The 25,180-nt window shown below is 50.0% G+C and overlaps 2 protein-coding genes across 2 annotated transcripts; both read left to right on the forward strand.

The window, feature by feature from the left end:
- The first annotated feature begins 5,332 nt into the window (after nucleotides 1-5,332).
- Nucleotides 5,333-12,147, forward strand: LOC149427658 (zona pellucida sperm-binding protein 3-like). The gene is made up of 8 exons (XM_089667804.1): nucleotides 5,333-6,346; nucleotides 7,998-8,110; nucleotides 9,737-9,840; nucleotides 9,913-10,090; nucleotides 10,161-10,281; nucleotides 10,357-10,448; nucleotides 11,059-11,198; nucleotides 11,905-12,147. The coding sequence occupies exons 1-8, from the start codon at nucleotides 5,858-5,860 to the stop codon at nucleotides 12,129-12,131; spliced, it is 1,464 nt and encodes a 487-aa protein (XP_089523930.1). The 5' UTR covers nucleotides 5,333-5,857; the 3' UTR covers nucleotides 12,132-12,147.
- A 3,615-nt stretch (nucleotides 12,148-15,762) lies between these two features.
- Nucleotides 15,763-23,061, forward strand: LOC149427659 (zona pellucida sperm-binding protein 3-like). Its single transcript, XM_089667805.1, has 8 exons — nucleotides 15,763-16,376; nucleotides 18,866-18,978; nucleotides 20,581-20,684; nucleotides 20,757-20,934; nucleotides 21,008-21,128; nucleotides 21,204-21,295; nucleotides 21,913-22,052; nucleotides 22,819-23,061. The coding sequence occupies exons 1-8, from the start codon at nucleotides 15,888-15,890 to the stop codon at nucleotides 23,043-23,045; spliced, it is 1,464 nt and encodes a 487-aa protein (XP_089523931.1). The 5' UTR covers nucleotides 15,763-15,887; the 3' UTR covers nucleotides 23,046-23,061.
- The last annotated feature ends 2,119 nt before the right edge of the window (nucleotides 23,062-25,180 follow it).

Raw genomic sequence — 25,180 nt, forward strand, 5'->3', positions numbered from 1 at the left:
CTTCAGTCCATCCTGAACACGGCTGCCAGACTCATTCACCTTTCCAACCGCTCCGTCTCCGCCACCCCCCTCTGCCAATCCCTCCACTGGCCTCCACTCAGTGTCCTCCACCCCCCTCTGCCAATCCCTCCACTGGCCTCCACTCAGTGTCCTCCACCCCCCTCTGCCAATCCCTCCACTGGCCTCCACTCAGTGTCCTCCACCCCCCTCTGCCAATCCCTCCACTGGCCTCCACTCAGTGTCCTCCACCCCCCTCTGCCAATCCCTCCACTGGCCTCCACTCAGTGTCCTCCACCCCCCTCTGCCAATCCCTCCACTGGCCTCCACTCAGTGTCCTCCACCCCCCTCTGCCAATCCCTCCACTGGCCTCCACTCAGTGTTCTCCACCCCCCCTCTGCCAATCCCTCCACTGGCCTCCACTCAGTGTTCTCCACCCCCCCTCTGCCAATCCCTCCACTGGCCTCCACTCAGTGTTCTCCACCCCCCCTCTGCCAATCCCTCCACTGGCTTCCGATTGCACAACGGATCAAATTCAAAATCCTAACACTGACGTACAAAGCTGTCCACCATACTGCCCCGAACTACATCACCGACCTAATATCCAAGTACCGCCCAACACGCACACTCCGCTCCTCACAAGACCTCCTTCTCTCTAGTTCCCTGGTCTCCTCCTCCCATGCCCGCCTCCAGGACTTCTCCAGGGTGTCACCCATCCTCTGGAACTCCCTGCCCCAACCCATCAGATTATCACCTACTCTCCTCTCCTCTCGGCGCACCCTGAAAACCCATCTCTTCAGGGAAGCCTACCCCACCCCCTGCTAACTTGCCGACCTCCTCCACTCTTCCTACCACTCCATCCCTCACAGCTATCTCCTCCTGTACCACCATCCCCTCCCTCCTAGATTGTAAACTGGAAGGAACAGGGCCCTCAATCCCCTCATGTATCACATTGTATTGGTATTGTTCTGTCACATGTTCTGTCCCCCTTTGTAATGTACAGCGCTGAGCGAACTATTGGCGCTTTATAAATACTGTATAATAATAATAATAATATAGGGTGGTTGAGCATTTGTGCACAAGGTTCAGTATGCTGGGTTACTGAATGTCCTGCCTCTAACTGTCCCTGCTAGCAGTGTGAACAATGGGCAGTGAGCCCTCACCAGTCCCTGTTGGGGTGAGGGGCCTGGCCCTCAATCTCTCCACAGAACGCCTCCAGTGATTAGGGGTGGAAGTAAAGGGTGAGAGGATGCCCTTTTCTCCCTGTGGGGGGCCTGGCCCTCGATCTCTCCACAGAAAGCATCCAGTGATTGGGGGTGGAAGTAAAGGGTGAGAGGATGCTCTTTTCTCCCTGTGGGGGTGAGGGGCCTGGCCCTCGATCTCTCCACAGAACGCCTCCAGTGACTAGGTGTGGAAGTAAAGGGTGAGAGGATGTCCTGTTCTCCCTGTGGTGAAGGTGCAGATGTGATCGCTGTGGTCTGGGCTGCCCCCGGTGTCCCTGTCTCTGGTCACTCACCCCCTGGATGATCTATGTGCACATCCCACCACCTGCACTGCACGGAGGACAAGCTTTCTGGTGCAGGCTGGTAAACGCTGTTCCACCACTCCCCTTCCTCAATGTCCTATTGGAACGGTCAATACACCACATTCTATGTGAAAACCCACACTTCCCATGATCCTCAGCATTCTGCATAGACGTCTATAGGCTTTCTCAGCTATAGCTCTCCCCTGGCTGGAGGGAGTAGTGCAGTACAAGGTAAACTGAAGAGAACAATGTCTCCGCCATGTTTGTCCTCCAGCACCTGGTTACAGTAAGAAGAGAACAAATGCAGAAACCACGAATGTGCCGCACCACCAAATATTGGGGAGGGGGATGGGGGGGGGGGTGAAGGCAAGGCGGTCATTTGTTATTGAAATGGTTCTACCATCCATGGCCAATATAGGCACAGAAGAGTGTTGGCCCTCCACCATTCAGAAACCGCCTTGTGTTTTCACAATTGCTCAGTGGCCTCCGTCTCACCTTGTAATCGATGTTAGGGGCCCCCTATATCTTCAGTGAGTGTAATACGGGAGGCTGTCAGAGACTACAGACATACACTATATTGCCCAAAGTATTGTCCCCACCCTCCCAATCATGTGATTCAGGTGTTCCAATCCCCTCCCAATCATGTGATTCAGGTGTTCCAATCCCCTCCCAATCATGTGATTCAGGTGTTCCAATCCCCTCCCAATCATGTGATTCAGGTGTTCCAAGCCCTTCCATATCAAGTGATTCAGGTGTTCCAAGCCCTTCCATATCATGTGATTCAGGTGTTCCAATCCCCTTCATATCATGTGATTCAGGTGTTCCAATCCCCTCCATATCATGTTATTCAGGTGTTCCAATCCCCTCCATATCATGTTATTCAGGTGTTCCAATCCCCTCCATATCATGTGATTCAGGTGTTCCAAGCCCCTCCATATCATGTGATTCAGGTGTTCCAAGCCCCTCCATATCATGTGATTCCGGTGTTCCGATCCCATCCCAATCATGTGATTCAGGTGTTCCGATCCCCTCCATATCATGTGATTCAGGTGTTCCAATCCCCTCCCAATCATGTGATTCCAGTGTTCAAATCCCCTCCATATCATGTGATTCCGGTCTTCCAATCCCCTCCATATCATGTGATTCAGGTGTTCCAATCCCCTCCCAATCATGTGATTCAGGTGTTCCAATCCCCTCCATATCATGTGATTCAGGTGTTCCAATCCCCTCCATATCATGTGATCCTGGTGTTCCAATCCCCTCCATATCATGTGATCCTGGTGTTCCAATCCCCTCCATATCATGTGATACCGGTCTTCCAATCCCCTCCATATCATGTGATTCAGGTGTTCCAATCCCCTCCCAATCATGTGATTCAGGTGTTCCAATCCCCTCCATATCATGTGATACAGGTGTTCCAATCCCCTCCATATCATGTGATTCAGGTGTTCCAATCCCCTCCATATCATGTGATACAGGTGTTCCAATCCCCTCCCAATCTTGTGAATCAGGTGTTCCAATCCCCTCCATATCATGTGTTTCAGGTGTTCCAATGCCCTCCATAGCATGTGATTCAGGTGTTCCAAGCCCCTTCATATCATGTGATTCAGGTGTTCCAAGCCCCTACATATCATGTGATTCAGGTGTTCCAATCCCCTCCCAATCATGTGATTCAGGTGTTCCAATCCCCTTCATATCATGTGATTCAGGTGTTCCAATCCCCTCCATATCATGTGATTCAGGTGTTTCAATCCCCTCCCAATCATGTGATTCAGGTGTTCCAATCCCCTCCATATCATGTGACTCAGATGTTCCAATCCCCTCCATATCATGTGATTCAGGTGCTCCAATCCCCTCCCAATCATGTGATTCAGGTGTTCCAATCTCCTTCATATCATGTGACTCAGATGTTCCAATCCCCTCCATATCATGTGATTCAGGTGCTCCAATCCCCTCCCAATCATGTGATTCAGGTTCTCCAATCCCCTCCCAATCATGTGATTCAGGTGTTCCAATCCCCTCCATGGACACAGGTGTATACAATCAAGCCCCTAGGCATGCAGACGGCTTCTACAAACATTGGTGAAAGAATGGGTCGCTCTCAGGAGCTCAGTGACTCCAAGCGTGGTCCCGTGATAGGTGGCCACCTGGGCAATAAGTCCATCCGTGACATTTCCTGGCTACTAAATATTCCACGCTGTGCCCATTATAAGGGGTTCTCACCATCCCTGTGCCGAGTTCCCGGGTCTGTACACCCGCTTTTCCCATTATGAGGGGTTCCCGCCATCCCTGTGCCGAGTTCCTGGGTCTGTACACCCGCTGTGCCCATTATGAGGGGTCCCCGCCATCCCTGTGCCGAGTTCCCGAGTCTCTACACCCCCTGTGCCCATTATGAGGGGTTCCCGCCATCCCTGTGCCGAGTTCTCGGGTCTCTACACCCGCTGTGCCCATTATGAGGGTTTCCCGCCATCCCTGTGCCGAGTTCTCTGGTTTGTACACCCGCTGTGCCCATTATGAGGGGTTCCCACCATCCCTGTGCCGAGTTCTCTGGTTTGTACACCCGCTGTGCCCATTATGAGGGGTTATCACCATCCCTGTGCTGAGTTTCCGGCTCTGTACACCCGCTGTGCCCATTATGAGGGGTTCCTACCATCCCTGTGCTGAGTTCCCGGGTCTGTACCCCCGCTGTGCCGATTATGAGGGGTTCCCACCATCCCTGTGCCGAGTTCCCAGGTCTGTACACCCGCTGTGCCCATTATGAGGGGTTTCCACCATCCCTGTGCCAAGTTCCCGGGTCTGTACACCCGCTTTTCCCATTATGAGGGGTTACCGCCATCCCTGTGCCGAGTTCCCGGGTCTGTACACCCGCTGTGCCCATTATGAGGGGTTCCCACCATCCCTGTGCTGAGTTCCCGGGTCTGTACCCCCGCTGTGCCGATTATGAGGGGTTCCCACCATCCCTGTGCCGAGTTCCCAGGTCTGTACACCCGCTGTGCCCATTATGAGGGGTTTCCACCATCCCTGTGCCAAGTTCCGGGGTCTGTACACCCGCTTTTCCCATTATGAGGGGTTACCGCCATCCCTGTGCCGAGTTCCCGGGTCTCTACACCCGCTGTGCCCATTATGAGGGGTTCCCGCCATCCCTGTGCCGAGTTCCCGGGTCTCTACACCCGCTGTGCCCATTATGAGGGGTTCCCGCCATCCCTGTGCCGAGTTCTCGGGTCTCTACACCCGCTGTGCCCATTATGAGGGGTTCCCGCCATCCCTGTGCCGAGTTCACGGGTCTGTACACCCGCTGTGCCCATTATGAGGGGTTCCCACCATCCCTGTGCCGAGTTCTCTGGTTTGTACACCCGCTGTGCCCATTATGAGGGGTTCCCACCATCTCTGTGCCGAGTTCTCTGGTTTGTACACCCGCTGTGCCCATTATGAGGGGTTCCCACCATCCCTGTGCCGAGTTCTCTGGTTTGTACACCCGCTGTGCCCATTATGAGGGGTTATCACCATCCCTGTGCTGAGTTTCCGGCTCTGTACACTCGCTGTGCCCATTATGAGGGGTTCCCACCATCCCTGTGCTGAGTTCTCGTGCCTGTACACCCGCTGTGCCCATTATGTTGGGTTCCCACCATCCCTGTGCTGAGTTCCCGGGTCTGTACCCCCGCTGTGCTGATTATGAGGGGTTCCCACCATCCCTGTGCCGAGTTCTCTGGTTTGTACACCCACTGTGCCCATTATGTTGGGTTCCCACCATCCCTGTGCTGAGTTCCCGGGTCTGTACACCCGCTGTGCCCATTATGAGGGGTTATCACCATCCCTGTGCTGAGTTCTCGGGTCTGTACACCTGCTGTGCCCATTATGAGGGGTTCCCACCATCCCTGTGCTGAGTTCTCTGGTTTGTACACCCACTGTGCCCATTATGAGCGGTTATCACCATCCCTACACTGAGTTCTCTGGTTTGTACAGTGAGTCCATTGTTCTTCTGAGTCCCAAAATAAATCTCTCCTGCTGGCATGACTGACATTAGTATTGTGGTGTAGCATCAATTGTACACGATCCAATCATTGATCAGCGCTGTGAGATTCCCCTCCTCCATGCATCTTGTGTAGTGCACTCCATGTGGATCTGATTTCAGTATAGGGATGAATCTAGTCATCTTCTCCAGTGATCTCCAGGTGGATGAGGTGACCTCCATTAGTGGCTCCACCTCCCATCCATCATGCATGTTAGTTCCAGCCATTGGGTGTGGAGATGATTGGCCCCAGCTGGGAGTATTAGTGGTTAGTGGGCGGGGTATAAAGGACGGCTCTCTTCTCCTCTCTCATTGTGGTGCCTCCTATGGACAGGATGGGGTTTCTGGTGAAGGGTAGTTGGGTGATGGTCTTCGCTCTGGTGTATTGGCCAGAGTTTGGCTGTGGTGGATCCTTGGTGAGACATGGCCGCCAGTCAGATTGGTGGAGGAACTACCAGCGGGCTCTGCCTGGCCAGGGCTCTTCTAGATGGGGCTCCAGAGAGTGGAATGCCCATCCTTCTGTTGTGGGGGTTGGGGCTCCTAGAGGTGGAACTTCTATGGGTGGTGTTCCATGGGGTTCACCTGCTGGACGTGTTGGTGGAGTTAGAGATATTCAGCGTGTGAGCTCCCCTATCAGCATCCAGTGTGGAGAGGACAACATGGTGCTCAATGTCCAGAGGGATTTCTATGGGATTGGGAAGCTGATCCAACCTTCTGATCTGAGTCTGGGGTCCCGAGGCTGCAAACCCAACTCCCAAAGTGACTCCATGATTACCTTCCAGATCAACCTCCAGGACTGCGGCAACACTGTGCAGGTAATCTTCAATGGTACCCCTGTGTCCATGTAATAGAATAGATGTCCCTCCATGGTCTTCACCTCCCGTGGGTCCATGTAATAGAATAGATGTCCCTCCATGGTCTTCCCCCTCCCGCGGGTCCATGTAATAGAATAGATGTCCCTCCATGGTCTTCCCCCTCCCGCGGGTCCATGTAATAGAATAGATGTCCCTCCATGGTCTTCCCCCTCCCGCGGGTCCATGTAATAGAATAGATGTCCCTCCATGGTCTTCCCCCTCCCGCGGGTCCATGTAATAGAATAGATGTCCCTCCATGGTCTTCACTTCCCGTGGGTCCATGTAATAGAATAGATGTCCCTCCATGGTCTTCACCTCCCGTGGGTCCATGTAATAGAATAGATGTCCCTCCATGGTCTTCACCTCCCGTGGGTCCATGTAATAGAATAGATGTCCCTCCATGGTCTTCACCTCTTGCGGGTCCATGTCTGACCTTCACCCACCTTGTTCCTGTACTGCAGGCTTGTCCAAATGATTATATAGCTGACTTGCCATTGAGATGAACTTTCTCCCTGTGTGTGTCGTCTTCACCTCCACCTACAGGTCCATGGCTGGCCTTCACCTACCTTTTTCTGGCTTCACTCACCTGGTTCCTGTACTGCAGGCTTCTCCTAATGATTATGTATCTAATTGAGATGGACTTTCTCCCATGGTTGTCCTATCCCTCTTTCCCCCTCTAATTTTTGGAGATGACATTTTCTGCATGTAGAACCCTAACTATTGGTTCCACTGTCTGGTGGTCTTATTAACCCCTGTATTGGTGTAAGGTGCAATAGCACTTTTAGGACACCCCAAATTTTTTGAATTGAGTATGGGAAGGTTAGAACCCGTTGGGTAGCTTGCCATCTATGTCATATTAGGGAGATTTCTCTCCACTTCCCCTCCCATATCTAAAACAGGAAGTGGGGGAAGTCCATGGTTGTCACCAGAACAAGTATCCCCGTAGGATACAAATAAAAACCTGATGGAGGTTCTGCCCCACTGCACTCACTTTCCTTAAGTAACGCACAGGTCTTATGGGAGGGCTGTCACTCTAAAAAGCTACCAGCAAGCGGGTGTTTACTTGCTGCATGCTTGTCTTGGGTCAGTCATTAGTAGCCCTAAAATTAAACCGTATAATATGTAGTTGGGTAAGTCTCCCCTGTTCATCATTTGCTGGAAGGGTAGAGACAAACATTGTGTATGTGATTAAGCCAAAGAGAACCTGTCATGCAGTAAGGGGGGCTGCTGTTGCTAACCTGAGAAGCTTGTGAATCCTGCAAGGCAAATCCTTACCTGCTTGGTGCCTGGTCTTAGAAATAGGTCAAACAGTGGCTGGTGGGTGCCTGGTCTCAGACTTTTTGGTGGTTTTGTACCTGCTCTTACATGGGTTAAAAGTTGCTTGTTGCCCAGCCTTCTCAGAAATGGGTCAAACATACGGGTTCAGTGTCTGATCTGTGAAATGGGTCAAACAGTGGCTTCATGCCTGGTCTTAGTTTGGTGGCTTCATGCCTGGTCTTTTCACACGAGTTAAAAATGACAGCTTGGTGTCTGGTCTCAAATGGGCCAAACAATGGCAGGTTCCCATTATGGTAGACTGTTTTCACTCGTTTGTTTTCTTCCCTCCGCACAGATGATTCGAGACTGGGTGATCTACACCACCAACTTGACGTACAGCCCAACCTCCTCCATCCCAATCATCAGAACCAACCCAGCTGTGGTCCCCATAATGTGCTTCTACTACCGGTGAGTCAACACTGCTGGATGAGCCTACACTAGAGCACCATGCAGGTCCCAGGATATGTTCAGCATCTGGTCAATATCTTTGGACAGTGTGAGGTTGAACCCTTTGTTGGGATTTATCTTGCCATATGTCCATGTCAAGATTTCCATGTATGTCCTTTTGTGTCCCCCTCCTAGGTAACTAGGGGGAGCCAAGTTAATTCTTAAAAGGCTGAGTAGCAGCCAGGGAGAAATGGAAAGGTATAATTTTGGGTCAGGGCTGAGAGGCTCTGAAGATCGGCTCTAACTTCCCCCTGATCTAGGGATTTTCAAATACACTCCTGAATTTAGTGGGGGAGGGGGGGGGGGGTGAGGAGGAGCTTGTCTGTGCTCTCAAGAGATCCTGGCCAATCCCCAAACAGGAGGCTTGACATAGGAGTCAAGACAGCCCTTAAGTGTGACCAAGCTTGCTCAGTAACAGGGAGAGTTTGGATGGAAGATGGAGAGGGTCCTGCCTACCAGCAGAGGAGTTGGAAGGGAGGATCTCTCAGCTGCCTCATCCCATGAGGACAGCCTGGGAAGCTGCCAGCCCAGCTTAAGGCATCCACCAACATAGCTGCTCAGGAGAGACTGAGGAACCCCCTGGGCCAGATAAGGGGAGAGGGCATTTGGTTTGGAAACCTGACTAGTCCCCATCTGGGACTGCTTTCATCTAGTGGCAGCTTCCAGGTCCTCTTGCCCAGGGATTCCCTCAGGCAGCTGGGTGAATACATTTCATCTGGGGTCTTAGGTGGTATGCAGGGAGAGGCTGGGTGGCTCCAAGAGGAGAACCCTTCTGAGCACTTGTACATAGTTCCAGAAAGTCGTCCGTTTTGCAGTTCCTTGGGCATCCCATGCATCTCATCCTCCTCAGTTTCAATCCCCAAAAAAAGAAAGTAAACACAGTTTTAAGGTCTGTTTGCAGTCTTTGGCGTGTGAGGCAGGAAGGAAATGTCGTCTGGTGCTTCAGGACTATAAGGGGACCCAAATCTTTGACTCCTAAGGGGGTAGTGCTACACCTAGTTGCGTTTGCACTGGCAGTCCACTTCGACATTCTGGGCTCAACAGATGGCTTTAGGTACACCTTGGCTAGCTACTCTTGACATCTATTGACTTTGTCCTGTGACTACAACCTGACCCTTCTACTGCAGTGATGACCAATTTCCTCTTGCTAAGAATGTATTCATGGGAGGATCAGCTTTGACAATGATAGGATTGCTTAAGTTTCTTCATGTTGGAGAACCTCATGGTAATGATGGGGCTCCCTCTTATTGTCCCTGGAATCTCTAAAATGTCATCTTTAGCAATGTTGGGGAGATCATGAAGATATTGTCCTAACCAGGTTTGAAAGGGAACTAGGGACAATATGGCAGTTGCTCATGGTCACTCTAGAGATGCAGGCCTCAGGAATGTTGTCCCAATTATGGCTTCACCATCGCTTCATTTTGTCACTGTCCTTCAAGGAATCAACCAGACAGCCTTCCTTTAACTTGTTGGATTGTGTAGCTGTAACCAGGATGACAACCCTCAGCCAAGTCAGTGATGGACAGGACATGTATAGGAGTTTGACACTAAATGACTCATTACTGACCATGATTGGGTTCTATGTAGGCACGGTAACGTGAGCAGCCAAGCCATTAAGCCAACCTGGGTTCCATTCAGCAGCACTGTGTCCTCAGAAGAAAGGCTGTCCTTCTCTTTGGTCCTGATGACTGGTGAGGAATATGGGTGATTGGAAGGGAGGGGGGATGGTTTTACATTTACTAATCCCTTTTTCTTCTGTATAGAGGACTGGAGTGGTCCCAGACGTTCTCCCATCTACCAGCTTGGAGATAGTATCCATATACAGGCCTCTGTGGATACTCGCAACCAAATAGCCATGATCGTGTATGTTGACCGATGTGTGGCCACCATATCTCCTGATGCCACCTCTTCTCCAAGTTATGACCTTATTTCAGACAATGGGTATGTTCCTTCAGTGGGGGGAGGGGAGGGCTTGCCATATGACCCAGTTTAAGTGACCATTTTTCTGCAGCTGTCTGGTGGATGGAACACAAGCTGACTCCTCCTCAGCCTTCATCATTCCAAGGGTCCAGTCAAACGCTCTCCAGTTCACGGTGGATGCCTTTCGATTCCTAGGAAATGATGCATCTCTGGTGAGCACTCTCTGAATTGGTTGCACAGATCAGGGCCTTGTAGCAATGTTTAACCTATTAAAACCCTCATTCCAGATCTATATAACCTGTTACCTGAGAGCTGCTGCTGCCACCCAGGTTCCTGATCCCATGAACAAGGCCTGTTCCTATAGCAAAGCTGCAAACAGGTGAGACTCTACAATGGTGGTTGGGGGTCCATGGATTACTGCTCTTCATAGCATCTTGTCTGTGTAATGGAGACACATCTGCATGCATCTAGTAACCAGTGACTGGAGAAAACCTTGTGCACATATAACATGGTGGATTCCTGAAACTATATAAATGGAATGGTGCACAGGCATTATTTTGGGGCCCTTCCCATACCATGTGCACTGGTTACATGACTGGCTGGGACAAGTAACTGCTTGGGCCAATGGTTGGCCTTAAAGCTCTTCAGTACCAGCATGATCAGTGTCTGGAGATTTAGGATCACCATAGCCATAACTGGTCAGCTCCAAGGGGATCCCCCCCCCAGCATTTAGAACCTTCTATTTGGGAAGGATACCAGATTTGGTTTCAAATACCCTTAAACCCCAGACTGAGTACTTCAATCCCCCCATGTGCTCCTAGTAGACACTTGGTACTGTAGCTTAATGTGCCCTATTGCATCAGGAGGGATTGGCCCCAAGTCCTTTCAACATGAGGTAAATGTCGAAGTACCCAACAGTTTGTCTTCATGCTTCCAGTACATCTTCTAAAACCCAGGCTGTGACACTGACATTGGCTTGTCTTCTCTAGCTGGTCTGCAGTTGAGGGCCCCAGCAGTATCTGTCAATGTTGTGGGACACCAGGCACCTGCAGAAACCCTACTGGCCCGACAGGAGGAAGGAGCCAATTTAGAAGACCAAGAGCCTTTGGAAAGAGGGAAGCCTTGGATGGTGAGTTCTTAACATGAGGCTGCTGTACACAATGGTATGGCCTTGGATGATCACTGGATCAAAGGGGCCCCTTTTGATGGGGGTGTGCTGAGAAACTGATTGCTATTGTATTACAGGAAATCTCTCATGGTACATATGTGGTGGGGGACACCCTCGGGGCCTGGACAGGGAATCATCACCAGTGCACCTCACCCTCCCAAAATAGGGTGTGATGGCAGCTTGTGGTGCTCCTCTGACTGGAGTAACTGCAGTGTCAGTCTCAGAAGGGATCAGTATCTGGTTTTTGCTGGAGAGGATTTGTCTTTCTCCTTCTGCAGGGGGCTGAATAGAGCCAGCCCTCGTCTTTAGTCCAGGGGTCTATGATGCCATGTAAGAGGTCACTGCAAATGACCAGGGATGTGAGGAACACAGGTGGCAATGCATGGAAGGCTAGAACCCTGATGGCTTCACTGTTGTGGTCCTATAGACTTTTCCTTGCTGGTCCCATAACTAGAATAAAAGGGGAGATCCCCCCCCCCCCCCCCATAAGGACTCACAGCAATGAAAATGAGAGGTTCAAATCCTCCCCTCCCCATTCTGTAAATTTTTATTGGTGAACATGGCAATCTAAAACCCTCAAGATCTACAGTAGGTTCACCTCTCCACTGATGTAGAGTAACATTTCCATTGTAGAGATGTCACCTGACCCAATCTGCTTCTCCCACAGAACCAAACATGGAAGAGGAACAATCGGTGACTTCTCTGGGACCTCTGCTTGTGATTGGGCCACAACAAAGTGACATCACAGCTGCAGTGAAGGAGGGGCCTGCCCCCACAGAGCTCTGGTGGTTGGTGGCTGTGGGATGTCTCAGTCTTCTAGTAGTTGCTGTGTGCACGGTGCTCATCGTGAAGTCTCTGAAAAAGCCGCAATGTGTACTGTCTGTGCAAAAATAAAGACCTTCTCATTTAATCTGATCTCTTGCTTATTTATATAGGTGGCAATGTTATAAAGTTGCGGATTCCCAACATCTAGATGGGGGGGGGGGTCTCAGATGTTCCAATACACATCAGTGGACAGAAGTTGAGGTCAGGTGTATGGGGCCACAAGGGCACCATGGAGGATAAAGGTGACAGGTTTGGATCTGAATGCTGGCACTTGGGGAAAGGCAGGTCAGTGGGTCTCATATTCTTCCCCTGCCCCCCCCCCCCAACATTACCCTAGTGTGCTAGAACAGTGTCTTTTTTATAAAAACCGTTTTGGTTGGAATCTGAATCAAAGGAGTTCGGTTATATAATGGCTCTGCTCTTGGTCTGAAACTCATCCAGCGTCTCCTAGTCTGAGCCAAAATTGTTGGCTTGCACCATCTAGTTGTGGAGATTAAGGGGGTGTTGTCTGAGCTAGGGTGACCACACCTTTCTACAGACTCAGTACAGTGAGTTGTCACCTCCAGGACAGGAAGTCATGAACCTCTCACCACAGCATGTAGTAGAGCCCTGCAGGAGCTGCCATATAGGATGGTTCCTCTGGTCTTTGCTTCTACCTCCAAGGGCCTCGGCCCCTCTGGCTTGCCAGGATGAATGTACAAGGCAAGTAAACGGTGAAGCCTGGCAAACTTCTATTACCCAACAATGGCTCCAGAATAAAAGCCCCAAACCAGTCGGCAAAGGGAATTCCAACTGCTTATTACTGACGGCAAGATCAGCATAACCGGTAATGGCATCACCTTGAATGATGGTGAGTGGCAAAGCCTTGGTCTGATACTGCCAGTGTGCAGGAATGGTGGCTATGCTAGGCCTGAGCTGGGTGGGGTAGGTACTGTCAATAGAAATGGAAGGGACAGTCCTTCTGCTGGCTATTGTTGGGGCCCTTTTTTTTTTTTTTTTTTTACTTCCGCCTCCTGAGGATCTAAAATCCCAATCCGTGTAAATTGGTTTATGTGAAAGTTAGTGTTTATAAATGGCAGTATAGATACGGGGGAATTTTTTCTCTACTAGTAATGGCAGCAATCGGAAACTTACAGAGGGACTGTGGTGGGAACTGACTTGGTGTCACTGACATCCCAAGTGACACCAATAGTGATCTGTGCTAAAGAAAAAAGCCCCAACACTGGGCAGGAATGGGTTAACTGTGCTGGGAGTGTGTGTGTGTGTGTGTGTGTGTGTGTGTGTGTATATATTTTTTTTTTTTTTTTTTTACTAGGGGGTGGGGTGTTGGTGCTTCACTGTAATCACACTGATCAGGATGGCTGCGCAGTGTCTGAGCTGACAGGGAGAACTGTAAACAAAACAGTCCTCCTCCCCATCTGAGATGCTTGGTAATCACCAGCTGAGGACCTGGTGATTGGCTGCAAATGGTGGAGCAGGTAGAGTGCATGCATGGCTCGTGTGCGGGCGGTTGGGAAGTGGCTGAGCATTTGTGCACAAGTTTCAGTATGCTGGGTTACTGAATGTCCTGCCTCTAACTGTCCTTGCTAGCAGTGTGAACAATGGGCAGTGAGCCCTCACCAGTCCCTGTGGGGGTGAGGGGCCTGGCCCTCGATCTCTCCACAGAATGCTTCCAGTGATTAGGGGTGGAAGTAAAGGGTGAGAGGATGCCCTCTTCTCCCTGTGGTGAAGGTGCAGATGTGATCACTGTGGTCTGGGCGGCCCCCGGTGTCCCTGTCTCTGGTCACTCACCCCATGGATGATCTATGTGCGCATCCCACCACCTGCCCTGCACAGAGGACAAGCTTTCCGGTGCAGGATAGTAAATGCTGTTCCACCACTCCCCTTCCTCAATGTCCTATTGGAACGATCAATACACCCCCAATTCTGTGTGAAAACCCACACTTCCCATGATCCTCAGCATTCTGCATAGAAGTCTATAGGCTTTCTCAGCTATAGCTCTCCCCTGGCTGGCATGTCTCCGCCATGTTTGTCCTCCAGCATCTGATTACAGTAAGAAGAGAACGAACGCCAAAACCACGAATGTGCCGCACCACCAAATATTGGGGGGAGGGGGGATGGAAGGCAGGAATTTATTGAAATGGTTCTACCATCCATGGCCAATATCAGCACAGAAGAGTGTTGGCCCTCCACCATTCAGAAACTTCCTTGTATTTTCACAATTGCTCAGTGGCCTCCGCCTAAGGTGAGAAGTAAGGATGACATGATCTCTACCCCAACCAATCAGAGCTCACCTTGTATTCAGTGGTGTCAGAGGCCCCCTATCTCTTCAGTGAGTATAATACGGGAGGCTGTCAGAGACTACAGACATACACTATATTGTCCAAAGTATTGGGACCCCTCCTCTCCAAATCATGTGATTCAGGTGTTCCAATCCTCTACCAGTCATGTGATTCAGGTGTTCCAATCCCCTCCAAATCATGTGATTCAGGTGTTCCAATCCCCTCCAAATCATGTGATTCAGGTGTTCCAATCCCCTCCAAATCATGTGATTCAGGTGTTCCAATCCTCTACCAGTCATGTGATTCAGGTGTTCCAATCCCCTCCATATCATGTGATTCAGGTGTTCAAATCCCCTCCATATCATGTGATTCAGATGTTCCAATCCCCTCCATGGACACAGGTGTATACAATCAAGCCCCTAGGCATGCAGACGGCTTCTACAAACATTGGTGAAAGAATGGGTCACTCTCAGGAGCTCAGTGACTCCAAGCGTGGTCCCGTGATAGGTAGTCATCTGGGCAATAAGTCCATCCGTGACATTTCCTGGCTACTAAATATTCTACATTGTGACCATTATGAGGGGTTCTCACCATCCCTGTGCCAAGTTCCCGGGTCTGTACACCCACTGTGCCCATTATGAGGGTTTCTCACCATCCCTGTGCCAAGTTCCCGGGTCTGTACACCCGCTGTGCCCATTATGAATGGTTCCCACCATCCCTGTGTCAAGTTCCTGGGTCTGTACACCCACTGTGCCCATTATGAGGGGTTCCCACCATCCCTGTGCTGAGTTCCCAGGTCTGTACACCCGCTGTGCCCATTATGAGGGGTTTCCACCATCCCTGTGCCGAGTTCCCGGGTCTGTACACCCGCTGTGCCCACTATGAGGGGTTCCCACCATCCCTGTGCTGAGTTCTCGTGTCTGTACACCCGCTGTGCCCATTATGAGGGGTTCCCACCATCCCTGTGCTGAGTTCATGACTCTGTACACCCGCTGTGCCCATTATGAGGGGTTCCCACCATCCCTGTGCTGAGTTCTCTGGTTTGTACACCCACTGTGCCTATTATGAGGGGTTATCACCATCCCTACACTGAGTTCTCTGGTTTGTACACCCGCTGTGCCCATTATGAATGGTTATCACCATCCCTACACTGAGTTCTCTGGTTTGTACAGCGAGTCCATTGTTCTTCTAGCCCAAAAATAAATCTCTCCTGCTGGCATGACTGACATTAGTATTGTGGTGTAGCATCAATTGTACACGATCCAATCATTGATCAGCACTGTGAGATTCCCCTCCTCCATGCATCTTGTGTAGTGCACTCCATGTGGATCTGATTTCAGTATAGGGATGAATCTAGTCATCTTCTCCGGTGATTTCCAGGTGGATGAAGTGACCTCCATTTGTGGCTCCACCTCCCATCCATCATGCATGTTAGTTCCAGCCATTGGGTGTGGAGATGATTGGCCCCAGCTGGGAGTATTAGTGGTTAGTGGGCGGGGTATAAAGGACGGCTCTCTTCTCCTCTCTCATTGTGGTGCCTCCTATGGACAGGATGGGGTTTCTGGTGAAGGGGAGTTGGGTGATGGTTCTCGCTCTGGTGTATTGGTCAGAGTTTGGCTGTGGTGGATCCTTGGTGAGACATGGCCGCCAGTCAGATTGGTGGAGGAACTACCAGCGAGCTCTGCCTGGCCAGGGCTCTTCTAGATGGGGCTCCAGAGAGTGGAATGCCCATTCTTCAGTTGTGGGGGTTGGGGCTCCTAGAGGTGGAACTTCTATGGGTGGCGTTCCATGGGGTTCACCTGCTGGACGTGTTGGTGGAGTTAGAGATATTCAGCGTGTGAGCTCCCCTATCGGCATCCAGTGTGGAGAGGACAACATGGTGCTCAATGTCCAGAGGGATTTCTATGGGATTGGGAAGCTGATCCAACCTTCTGATCTTAGTCTGGGGTCCCGAGGCTGCAAACCCAACTCCCAAAGTGACTCCATGATTACCTTCCAGATCAACCTCCAGGACTGTGGCAACACTGTGCAGGTAATCTTCAATGGTACCTGTGGGTCCATGTAATAGAATAGCTGTCCCTCCATGGTCTTCACCTCCCGTGGGTCCATGTAATAGAATAGCTGTTCCTCCATGGGCTTCACCTCCCGTGGGTCCATGTAATAGAATAGCTGGCCCTCCATGGGCTTCACCTCCCGTGGGTCCATGTAATAGAATAGCTGGCCCTCCATGGGCTTCACCTCCCGTGGGTCCATGTAATAGAATAGCTGGCCCTCCATGGGCTTCACCTCCCGTGGGTCCATGTAATAGAATAGCTGGCCCTCCATGGTCTTCACCTCCCGTGGGTCCATGTAATAGAATAGCTGGCCCTCCATGGGCTTCACCTCCCGTGGGTCCATGTAATAGAATAGCTGGCCCTCCATGGGCTTCACCTCCCGTGGGTCCATGTAATAGAATAGCTGGCCCTCCATGGGCTTCACCTCCCGTGGGTCCATGTAATAGAATAGCTGGCCCTCCATGGGCTTCACCTCCCGTGGGTCCATGTAATAGAATAGCTGGCCCTCCATGGGCTTCACCTCCCGTGGGTCCATGTAATAGAATAGCTGGCCCTCCATGGGCTTCACCTCCCGTGGGTCCATGTAATAGAATAGCTGGCCCTCCATGGGCTTCACCTCCCGTGGGTCCATGTAATAGAATAGCTGGCCCTCCATGGGCTTCACCTCCCGTGGGTCCATGTAATAGAATAGCTGGCCCTCCATGGGCTTCACCTCCCGTGGGTCCATGTAATAGAATAGCTGGCCCTCCATGGGCTTCACCTCCCGTGGGTCCATGTAATAGAATAGCTGGCCCTCCATGGGCTTCACCTCCCGTGGGTCCATGTAATAGAATAGCTGGCCCTCCATGGGCTTCACCTCCCGTGGGTCCATGTAATAGAATAGCTGGCCCTCCATGGGCTTCACCTCCCGTGGGTCCATGTAATAGAATAGCTGGCCCTCCATGGGCTTCACCTCCCGTGGGTCCATGTAATAGAATAGCTGGCCCTCCATGGTCTTCACCTCCCGTGGGTCCATGTAATAGAATAGCTGGCCCTCCATGGTCTTCACCTCCCGTGGGTCCATGTAATAGAATAGCTGGCCCTCCATGGTCTTCACCTCCCGTGGGTCCATGTAATAGAATAGCTGGCCCTCCATGGTCTTCACCTCCCGTGGGTCCATGTAATAGAATAGCTGGCCCTCCATGGTCTTCACCTCCCGTGGGTCCATGTAATAGAATAGCTGGCCCTCCATGGTCTTCACCTCCCGTGGGTCCATGTAATAGAATAGATGTCCCTCCATGGTCTTCACCTCTTGCGGGTCCATGTCTGACCTTCACCCACCTTGTTCCTGTACTGCAGGCTTGTCCAAATGATTATGTAGCTGACTTGCCATTGAGATGAACTTTCTCCCTGTGTGTGTCGTCTTCACCTCCACCTACAGGTCCATGGCTGGCCTTCACCTACCTTTTTTCTAAGTTCACTCACCTGGTTCCTGTACTGCAGGCTTCTCCTAATGATTGTGTATCTAATGTTCCATTGAGATGGACTTTCTCCCATGGTTGTCCTGTCCCTCTTTCCCCCTCCAATTTTTGTGGTTGACATTTTCTGCATGTAGAACCCTAACTATTGGTTCCCCTGTCTGGTGGTCTTATTAACCCCTGTATTGGTGTAAGGTGCAGTAGCACTTTTAGGACACCCTCAATTTTTTGGAGTATGGGAAGGTTAGAATCCGTTGGCTTTCTTTCAATCTATGTCCTATTGGGGAGATTTCTCTCTACTTCCCCTCACATATGTAAAACAGGAAGTGGGGAAGTCCATGGTTGTCACCAGAACAAGTATCCCCGTAGGATACAAATAAAAACCTGATGGAGGTTCTGCCCCACTGCACTCACTTTCCTTAAGTAACACACAGGTCTTATGGGAGTGCTGTCACTCTAAAAAGCTGCCAGCAAGCGGGTGTTTACTTGCTGCATGCTTGTTTTGGGTCAGTCATTAGTAGCCCTAAAATTAAACTGTATAATATGTAGTTGGGTTAAGTCTCCCCTGTTCATCATTTGCTGGAAGGGTAGAGACAGACATTGTGTATGTGATTAAGCCAAAGAGAACCTGTCATGCAGTAAGGGGGTTGCTGTTGCTAACCTGAGAAGCTTGTGAATCCTGCAAGGTAAATCCTTACCTGCTTGGTGCCTGGTCTTAGAAATGGGTCAAACAGTGGCTTGGTGCCTGGTCTTAGACTTTTTGGTGGTTTTGTACCTGGTCTTACATGGGTTAAAAGTTGCTTGTTGCCCATCCTTCTCAGAAATGGGTCAAACATGCAGGTTCAGTGCCTGATCTGTGAAATAGGTCAAACAGTGGCTTCATGCCTGGTCTTTTCACACATGGGTTATAAATGACCGGTTGGTGTCTGGTCTCAAATGGGCCAAACAATGGCAGGTTCCCATTATGGTAGCCTGTTTTCACTCATTTTTGTTTTCTCCCCTCCGCACAGATGATTCGAGACTGGGTGATCTACACCACCAACCTGACGTACAGCCCAACCTCCTCCATCCCAATCATCAGAACCAACCCAGCTGTGGTCCCCATAATGTGCTTCTACTACCGGTGAGTCAACACTGCTGGATTGAGCCTACACTAGAGCACCATGCAGGTCCCAGACTATGTTCAGCACCTAGTCAATATCTTTGGACCAAGCAAGGTTGAACCCTTTGTTGGGATTTATCCTGCCATATGTCCATGCCAAGATTTTCATGTATGTCCTTTTCTGTGTCCCACTTCTAGGTAACTAGGGGGAGCCAAGTTAATTCTTAAAAGGCTGAGTAGCAGCCAGGGAGGAAAGGTATAATTTGGGTCAGGGCTGAGAGGCTGAAGATCAGCTCTCAAACTTCCCTCTGATCTAGGGATTTTGGAATACTCTCCTGAATTTAGTGGGTGGGGGTGAGGAGGAGCTGGTCTGTGATCTCAAGGGATCCTGGACAATCCCCAAACAGGAGGCTTGACATAGGGGTCAAGACAGCCCTTAAGAGTGACCAAGCCTGCTCAGTAACAGGGAGAGTTTGGATGGAAGATGGAGAGGGTCCTGCCTACCAGCAGAGGAGTTGGAAGGGAGGATCTCTCAGCTGCCTCATCGCCTGGGAAGCTGCCAGCCCAGCTTAAGGCAGCCACCATCCTAGTCTCTCGAGACTGAGTAACCCCCACACCCTCTGGGCCAGATAAGGGGAGAGGGCATTTGGGTGGGAAACCTGATTAGCCCCCATATGGGACTGCTTTCATCTAAAGTGCCAGCTAACAGGTCCTCTTGCCCAGGGATTCCCTCAGGCAGCTGGGTAAATACATTTCATCTGGGGTCTTAGGTGGTATGCAGGGAGAGGCTGGATGGCTCCAAGAGGAGAACCCTTCTAAGCACTTATACATAGTTCCAGAAAGTTGTCATCAGTTTTGCAGTTCCTTGGGCATCCCATGCATCTCTCATCACTATCAAAGTTTCAATTCCCCAAAAAAAAGTTTCAAGGTCTGTTTGCAGTCTTCAGAGAGGCTGGAAGAAAATGTCTTCTGGTGCTTCAGGACTATAACGGGACCCAAATCTTTGACTCCTAAGGTGGTAGTGCTACACCTAGTTGTGTTTGCACTGGCAGTCCACTTCGACATTATGGGCTCAACAGATGGCTTTAGGTACACCTTGGCTAGCTGCTCTTGACATCAATGGGCTTTATATCCTGTGACTGCAACCTGACCCTTCTACTGCAGTGATGACCAATTTCCTCTTGCTAAGAATGTATTCATGGGAGGATCAGCTTTGACAATGATAGGATTGCTTACGTTTCTTCATGTTGGAGAACCTCATGGTAATGATGGGGCTCCCTCTTATTGTCCCTGGAATCTCTAAAATGTCATCTTTAGCAATGTTGGGGAGATCATGAAGATATTGTCCTAACCAGGTTAGAAAGGGAACTAGGGACAATATGGCAGTTGCTCATGGTCACTCTAGAGATGCAGGCCTCAGGACTGTTGTCCCAATTATGGCTTCACTATCACTTCATGTCACTGTCCTTCAAGGAATCAACCAGATGGCCTTCCTTTAACTTGTTGGCTGAGGGTTGTCATCCTGGTTACAACTACACAATCCAAGTCAGTGATGGACAGGACATGTATAGGAGTTTGTGACATTAAATGACTCATTACTGACCATGATTGGGTTCTATGTAGGCACGGTAATGTGAGCAGCCAAGCCATTAAGCCAACCTGGGTTCCGTTCAGCACCACTGTGTCCTCAGAAGAAAGGCTGTCCTTCTCTTTGGTCCTGATGACTGGTGAGGAATATGGGTGATTGGAAGGGAGGGGGGATGGTTTTACATTTACTAATCCCTTTTTCTTCTGTATAGAGGACTGGAGTGGTCCCAGACGTTCTCCCATCTACCAGCTTGGAGATATTATCCACATACAGGCCTCTGTGGATACTCACAACCAAATAGCCATGATCGTGTATGTTGACCGATGTGTGGCCACCATATCTCCTGATGCCACCTCTTCTCCAAGTTATGACCTTATTTCAGACAATGGGTATGTTCCTTCAGTGGGGGGAGGGGGGGGGGGCTTGCCATATGACCCAGTTTAAGTGACCATTTTTCTGCAGCTGTCTGGTGGATGGAACACAAGCTGACTCCTCCTCAGCCTTCATCATTCCAAGGGTCCAGTCAAATACTCTCCAGTTCACGGTGGATGCCTTTCGATTCCTAGGAAATGATGCATCTCTGGTGAGCACTCTCTGAATTGGTTGCACAGATCAGGGCCTTGTAGCAATGTTTAACCTATTAAAACCCTCATTCCAGATCTATATAACCTGTTACCTGAGAGCTGCTGCTGCCACCCAGGTTCCTGATCCCATGAACAAGGCCTGTTCCTATAGCAAAGCTGCCAACAGGTGAGACTCTTCAATGGTTGGGGGTCCATGAATTGCTGCTCTTCATAGCATCTTGTCTGGTTACTAGATGCATGCAGAAGTGACTCTCCATTACACAGTGACTGGAGCAAACCTTGTGCACGTACAACATGGTGGATTCCTGAAACTATCTAAATGGAATGGTGCACAGGCATTATTTTGGGGCCCTTCCCATACCATGAGCACTGGTTACATCACTGGCTTGGACAAGTAACTGCTTGGGCCAATGGTTGGCCTTAAAGCTCTTCAGTACCAGCATGATCAGTTATGGCTATGGTGATCCTAAATCTCAGACACTGGTCAGCTCCAAGGGAACCCCCCCCCCCCCAGCATGTAGAATGTTCTATTTGGGGAGGATACCAGATTTGGTTTCAAATACCCTTAAACCCCAGACTGAGTACTTCAATCCCCCCATTATGTGCTCCTAGTAGACACTTCGTACTGTAGCTTAATGTGCCCTATTGCATCAGGAGGGATTGGCCCCCCAAGTCCTTTCAACATGAGGTAAATGTCTAAGTACCCAACAGTTTGTCTTCCATGCTTCCAGTACATCTTCTAAAACCCAGGCTGTGACACTGACATTGGCTTGTCTTCTATAGCTGGTCTGCAGTTGAGGGCCCCAGCAGTATCTGCCAGTGTTGTGGGACACCGGGCACCTGCAGAAACCCTACTGGCCTGACAGGAGGAAGGAGCCAATTTAGAAGACCAAGAGCCTTTGGGAAGAGGGAAGCCTTGGATGGTGAGGGTTGTGTGTGGTGTGTTTGTTTGTTTTTTTTTGTTTTATCCAGCTGCTATACACCATGGTATGGCCTTGGGTGATCACTGGATCAAAGGGGTTTGGTGTGTGTGGTTTTTTTTTTTTTTTTTTTTTTTTTTTAATGGGGGTGTGCTGATAAACTAATTGCTAATGGATCTCTCATGGTACAAATGTGTGGGAATACCCTCAGAGCTTGGACAGGGACTCCACACCCTATTTTTGGACGGAGGGGTGAACTGGTGATTTGGCAGCTTGTGGTGCTCCTCTGACTGGAGTAACTGCAGGGTCAGTCTCAGAAGGGATCAGTATCTGGTTTTTGCTGGAGAAGATTTGTCTTTCTCCTTCTGCAGGGAGCTGAATAGAGCCAGCCCTCGTCTTTAGTCCAGGGGTCTATGATGCCATGTAAGAGGTCACTGCAAATGACCAGGGATGTGAGGAACACAGGTGGCAATGCATGGAAGGCTAGAAACCTGATGGCTTCACATTACTGTTGTGGCCCTATAGACTTTTCCTTGCTGGTCCCATAACTAGAATATAGAGGGGAGATTCCCCCCAATAAGGACTCAGGAAAATGAAAATCCCCCCCCCCCCCCCCCCCCATTTTGTAATTTTTTTTTTTTTTTTTTTTATATTGGTGAACATGGCAATCTAAAACCCTCAAGATCTACAGTAGGTTCACCTCTCCACTGATGTAGAGTAACATTTCCATTGTAGAGATGTCACCTGACCCAATCTGCTTCTCCCACAGAACCAAACATGGAAGAGGAACAATCGGTGACTTCTCTGGGACCTCTGCTTGTGATTGGGCCACAACAAAGTGACATCACAGCTGCAGTGAAGGAGGGGCCTGCCCCCACAGAGCTCTGGTGGTTGGTGGCTGTGGGATGTCTCAGTCTTCTAGTAGTTGCTGTGTGCACGGTGCTCATCGTGAAGTATCTGAAAAAGCCGCAATGTGTACTGTCTGTGCAAAAATAAAGACCTTCTCATTTAATCTGATCTCTTGCTTATTTATATAGGTGGCAATGTTATAAAGGTGTTGTGGATTCCTAACATCTAGATTGGGGGGGGGGGGGTCTCAGATGTTCCAATACACATCAGGGGACAGAAGTTGAGGTCAGGTGTATGAGGGCACCATGGAGGATAAGGGTGACAGGTTTGGATCTGAAGACTGGCACTTGGGGAATGGGAGGTCAGTGTCGTATTTCTCCCCCCCACCCCCAAATTCTTACCCTAGTGTGCTAGAACAGTGTCTTTATAAAACAGTTTTGGTTGGAATCTGAATCAGGAGCTCAGTTATATATAATGGCTCTGCTCTTGGTCTGAAACTCATCCAACGTCTCCCAGTCTGAGAGCCAAAATTGTTGGCTTGCACCATCTAGTTGTGGATATTAAGGGGGTGTTATCTGAGCTAGGGTGACCACACCTTTCTACAGACTCAGTACAGTGAGTTGTCACTCCCCAGGACAGGAAGTCATGAACCTCTCGCCACGGCATGTAGTAGAGTCCTGCAGGAGCTGCCATATAAGATGGTTCCTCTGGTCTTTGTCTCTACTCCAAGGGCCTCGGCTCCTCTACTTGCATTGTACATTCATCCTGGCAAGCCAAACGGTGAAGCCTGGCAAACTTCTATTACCCAACCAGGGGCGGACTGACAACTCATGGGGCCCTTGGGCAATAGGGGATCATGGGGCCCATGTGTCCTTGTGCAAACTCAAAAGCCTATGAGAAGGGTACCAGGAGCATCTCATGGGGCCCTCTACTGACCCCAGGACCCTTGGGCAGCGCCTGAGTTACCAAATGGTCAGTATGCCCCTGTACCAAACAATGGATCCAGAACAAAAGCCCCAAACCAGTCGGCAAAGGAAATTCCTACTGATCACGAATGGGAAGGACTAAGCGTGTGTTGACCAGATCAGCCTAACCCAGTGTTTCTCAATTCCAGTCCTCATGGACCCCCAACAGGTCATGTTTTCAGGATTTCCATTATTTTGCACAGGTGATTTGATCAGATTCACTGCCTTAGTAATTACCACAGCTGAAATCCTGAAAACATGACCTGTTGGGGGTCCATGAGGACTGGAGTTGAGAAACACTGGCCTAACTGGTGACGACACCACCTTGAATGACGGTGACTGGCAAAGCTTGGCCTGATACTGCTGGGACTGGACTGCCAGTGTGCAGGAATGGTGGCTATGCTAGGCCTGAGCTGACTGGGTGGGTACTGTCCACGGAAATGGAAGGGACAGTCCTGTATGTTCTGCTGGCTATTGTTGGGGCCCTGAAACCACTACCCTCCTGATTATTCCATTCCATATATATTTTTTTTTTTTTTTTTTTTTTTTTTTTTTTTTTGCACAGTTAGACCAATTGAACAATATTTTTGACTCTTTGCTATTACACATGTCCAGTAAAAATCACATAGGCAAGGAACAGGATACATTTTGGCCTAAATTTGTGTTTAAAAAAAAAAAAAAAATCCCAATACATGTATATTGGCTTATGTGAAGGTTTTTTCGGTATTTACAAATGGCGGTATAGATACGGGGTGGTTTTTTTTTTTTTTTTTTTGGGTACTAGTAATAGTGGGGATTAGTGACTTATAGAGGGATTGCACTGGACATTCTGACACTGGGGGGAACTGACTTGGTGTCATTGACATGCCCAGTGACACCAATAAGCAGTGCTAAAAGAAAAAGCCCCAACACTGGGCAGGAATGGGTTAACTGTGCTGGGAGTTTTACTAGGGGGTGGTGTGTTGGTGCTTCACTGTAATCACACTGATCAGGATGGCTGTGCACTGTGCCAGAGCTGACGGGAAGAACTGTTTAAACCACTCCTCCTCCCCATCGGAGATGCTGAGTAATCACCGGTTGAGGACCCGGTGATTGATGGCTGTGAATGGTGGAGTGGGTAGAGATCATGCACGGCTCATCAATCCTCTCTACAGCATACCTCCAGTGATTGCGGGTGGAAGTAAAGGGTGAGAGGATTTTCTTTTCTCCCTCGGGGGTGAGGAGCCTGGCCCGCAATCTCTCCACAGAATGCCTCCAGTGATTGGAAGTAAAGGGTGAGAGGATGCTCTTCTCCCTGTGGGGGACCTGGCCCTCAAT

This window comes from Staurois parvus, unplaced genomic scaffold (genome assembly GCF_062004578.1).
Source record: "Staurois parvus isolate SC_StPar_1 unplaced genomic scaffold, SC_StPar_1.0 ptg003600l, whole genome shotgun sequence".
Lineage (NCBI taxonomy): Eukaryota > Metazoa > Chordata > Amphibia > Anura > Ranidae > Staurois > Staurois parvus.